General features: G+C 37.1%; 1 protein-coding gene across 1 annotated transcript; it reads right to left on the reverse strand.

Moving 5' to 3' along the window:
* Positions 1 to 268: 268 nt before the first annotated feature.
* LOC121760267 (tubulin-folding cofactor A-like) lies at positions 269 to 2619 on the reverse strand. The gene is made up of 4 exons (XM_042155915.1): positions 2536 to 2619; positions 2288 to 2442; positions 1276 to 1362; positions 269 to 582 (listed from the first exon to the last, which is right to left on the reverse strand). Exons 2-4 carry the CDS (start codon positions 2438 to 2440, stop codon positions 481 to 483), a joined length of 342 nt encoding a protein of 113 aa, XP_042011849.1. The 5' UTR covers positions 2441 to 2442; positions 2536 to 2619; the 3' UTR covers positions 269 to 480.
* Between the last annotated feature and the right edge of the window lie 427 nt (positions 2620 to 3046).

Below are 3046 nucleotides of genomic sequence, written 5' to 3' on the forward strand. Positions count from 1 at the left end.
GATTTAGAGTTTTCTTAACAGATCGGATTAAGGTTAGGCCTTATTGGGTTAGGTCGTTATCAGGTTGACCCGATAACGACCCAATCCGCGCGATTTGACACCCCTAGATTCGGGTTGAACTAACATCCCTACACATACACTATACACAAACTGCACACATTACACACATTATACATACACTACACAAATTATACATAAAATACACATACTACACACACTATACACAAAATATACACACACATACTACACACACTGCACACATTACACATACTATAGACAAAATACACACTCCAATATCTCGTATACAGATGATACATTATCACCGATTATCAGATAAAGCTAATTCAATCCCCACTGTTTTCATATTAAAACATGATCACACTACATATGTCAAAACAGATGAGATCTTGAGCACTCATTATCCATCACATCAGAGCTGATACATAAACAAGCCAGTCTTGAGTAAACCCAACTCTTCAACTAAGCGTCTGAAGATTGAAATATTTGTTCAACATCTCTAATGGTGCTCCGAGCATCATCAATTTCTGAACCTTCCTTTTGCCCAGACTCCTCCAGTTCGACCTGCAGCAGTTAGCTCGAATATTAAGTTTTGCTAAGCAACTTCAAGAAACAGGCATTTCGATATATATCATCCAGTCATGGGTTTATAGAGATCATTATCAGCTGTTTCTCTTTCAATCCTTTTGGGAGAGCACGTGGAAATCAGTGACTAGCTTAATGAATTCGTCGCAACCTACCAGTTATATATACTGTACTGTGTAGCATGGACATTCTGTCACTGGTACTAATACATGTAAAAGAAGCTCTTAGGTATTCACAATTTGAATTACATACACTACTTTTTAAACTAAGCCTCAGATAAGGAGCATTTTTCACATTCTTCATCGTCCTGAACCATTACTTTTGAACTACTACAATACCGAATGTCTTAAAACAAAAATCTAAGATTGATTTAACCTCTGCAATTACTACAGAAAGACAGCAGCTCATGAAGGTCTCAGATGCTCAATCACATGCTTTTCAATGTCAAATAGAACAAACACACAATCCATTTATCATTCACGTTAGAGAACTTATATTGGAGAGGGACCTGAAACCAAGACGTTCACATATCGCAGAAATGCAAGTGTATCAGTAGTTATAAATAAAGATCGTAATTATATCCCTAGACAGACAGGCTAAAAGATTTATCAGCACCAACATGAAACTTCATCAGAAGATAAGTTATGTTATCACTCAAACATGATTGATTACCAAAGTGCCTTTAAGATCACTCAGAGCAGCCTCTAGACGCTTTCGGCAGTCAGGAACCATCATCCTTGATTCAGCCAGCACATTTTCCTGATAGACATATAAAAATGGAAGATATAGATAAGCAAGAATGAAACAGCACAAAAAGAGCATACTTGGTCTAAGCAAGCAAAACCAAAAATTGACTTAGAGAACTCTAAGCAGTCTAATAATAAGATGATTGAACCAGAAATCGCACCGCACAAAACATATAGGTCCATGTTAAATGAAGTTTTTCCTTGGTACATATCACTTTGCATGCATCATTGTCAAACATTTTTTATTATCTATGAATACTCAATAATCACAAATCAGCACAAATTCCATTTCTATATTCACTGTTTAATATTCATATGACCTCTTTGTATACATTTTTTATTATCAATCAATAGTCACAAATCAGCACACATTCCATCTCTTAGTACTAAGCATAACAACAGAAATGGAGCTAGACCACAATATGATTCCACCTTGTCAAACAGCCAAAATCACTCGTTAGAACTATGTTTTTGCAGCAATTCCTCTCGGATACTTTTTCCATTTCGATTTAGAATATGTTCGCTCCACGTGCAAAAAAACTTTCGAAACCACTCATTTTTAACAAAATCTAAGTGATAGTACATTCTCTTTATACGAATCATATGTTATGCAAATAACAAGTCAAAAATCAACACAGGGAACAAATACAATACAAGTGGAAAATTAGCAACTAAAACTTGAGTTGGGAAACTACAACAAGAAGCAAATCAAATGCCACATCGACCAAAACAACATGTGCACATAAATTTCTTAATCAGCAAAATTCAAACACGCAGAATAAGCATTACATTTCGAGTTGTAGCTGAATCAACATTTCTAGGTTAGCATTATGGAATAAAAAAAGAATCCAGTTTTACATTCCATTTGGAGAAAGAATAAAACCCCAACCAAGCAATAATTAGTAGTACAATTGAGTGAGAATTAGGGCAGGGGTTACCTGCTGTTTGAGATCATATGGATCGGCGCCTTTAGCCTTCATATCGGCGGTTTTAGCAGACTCTGTTTCGACCTCTTTCTCATAAGAGTGAAGCTCCTTGGCTATTCTCTTGCACGTGGACGTCTTTATCTTCAAGTTCCTCAATGTCGCCATTGCTGTACAATTGAAATCAGTTTCCGGAATTACTTCTCAACAACAAAGTAAATACCAGAGATCGAGCGAGAGGGGGAGAGGGAGAGATATATCACCTAATTTCTGCGGGAGATCTACGCTTTCAGTAGCACTAGACTGAAATCGAGAAAAGAAGAGCGACAATATATTACTGCCTCCGTCCGCAAAATATTGTCCAACTAGGCCTGACCGAGTTTTAAGAAATACGAAGAAAAATGAGTGGAAAAATTTAGGGAAATGTAATCCCCACATTTATGTATGAATAGAAGGTGAGTGTAATGAGTTAGGTCATTAGCAATGGGGCGCCCTATGGCGCGCCACGTCATCAGTTTTATCCTCCTACTCCCACCTGCAATGGGCGCCCTAAGGCGCGCCCATGAATTTTCATTTCATTTCATTTATAGAAAATTTAAATAACACACAAAATTGGGAAAAACTTCATTTCGTTTATAGAAATTAATACATTACAATACGAATTAAAAAAATACGCAAACTCAGCGACGGCAGTTACGGGCCCACACTTCTTCAATCATGTCGTTCATGAGCTGAACATGGTCTTGTTGGTTGCGCATTGAGACCTGGCTAGCT

Source organism: Salvia splendens, chromosome 13 (assembly GCF_004379255.2).
Source record: "Salvia splendens isolate huo1 chromosome 13, SspV2, whole genome shotgun sequence".
Lineage (NCBI taxonomy): Eukaryota > Viridiplantae > Streptophyta > Magnoliopsida > Lamiales > Lamiaceae > Salvia > Salvia splendens.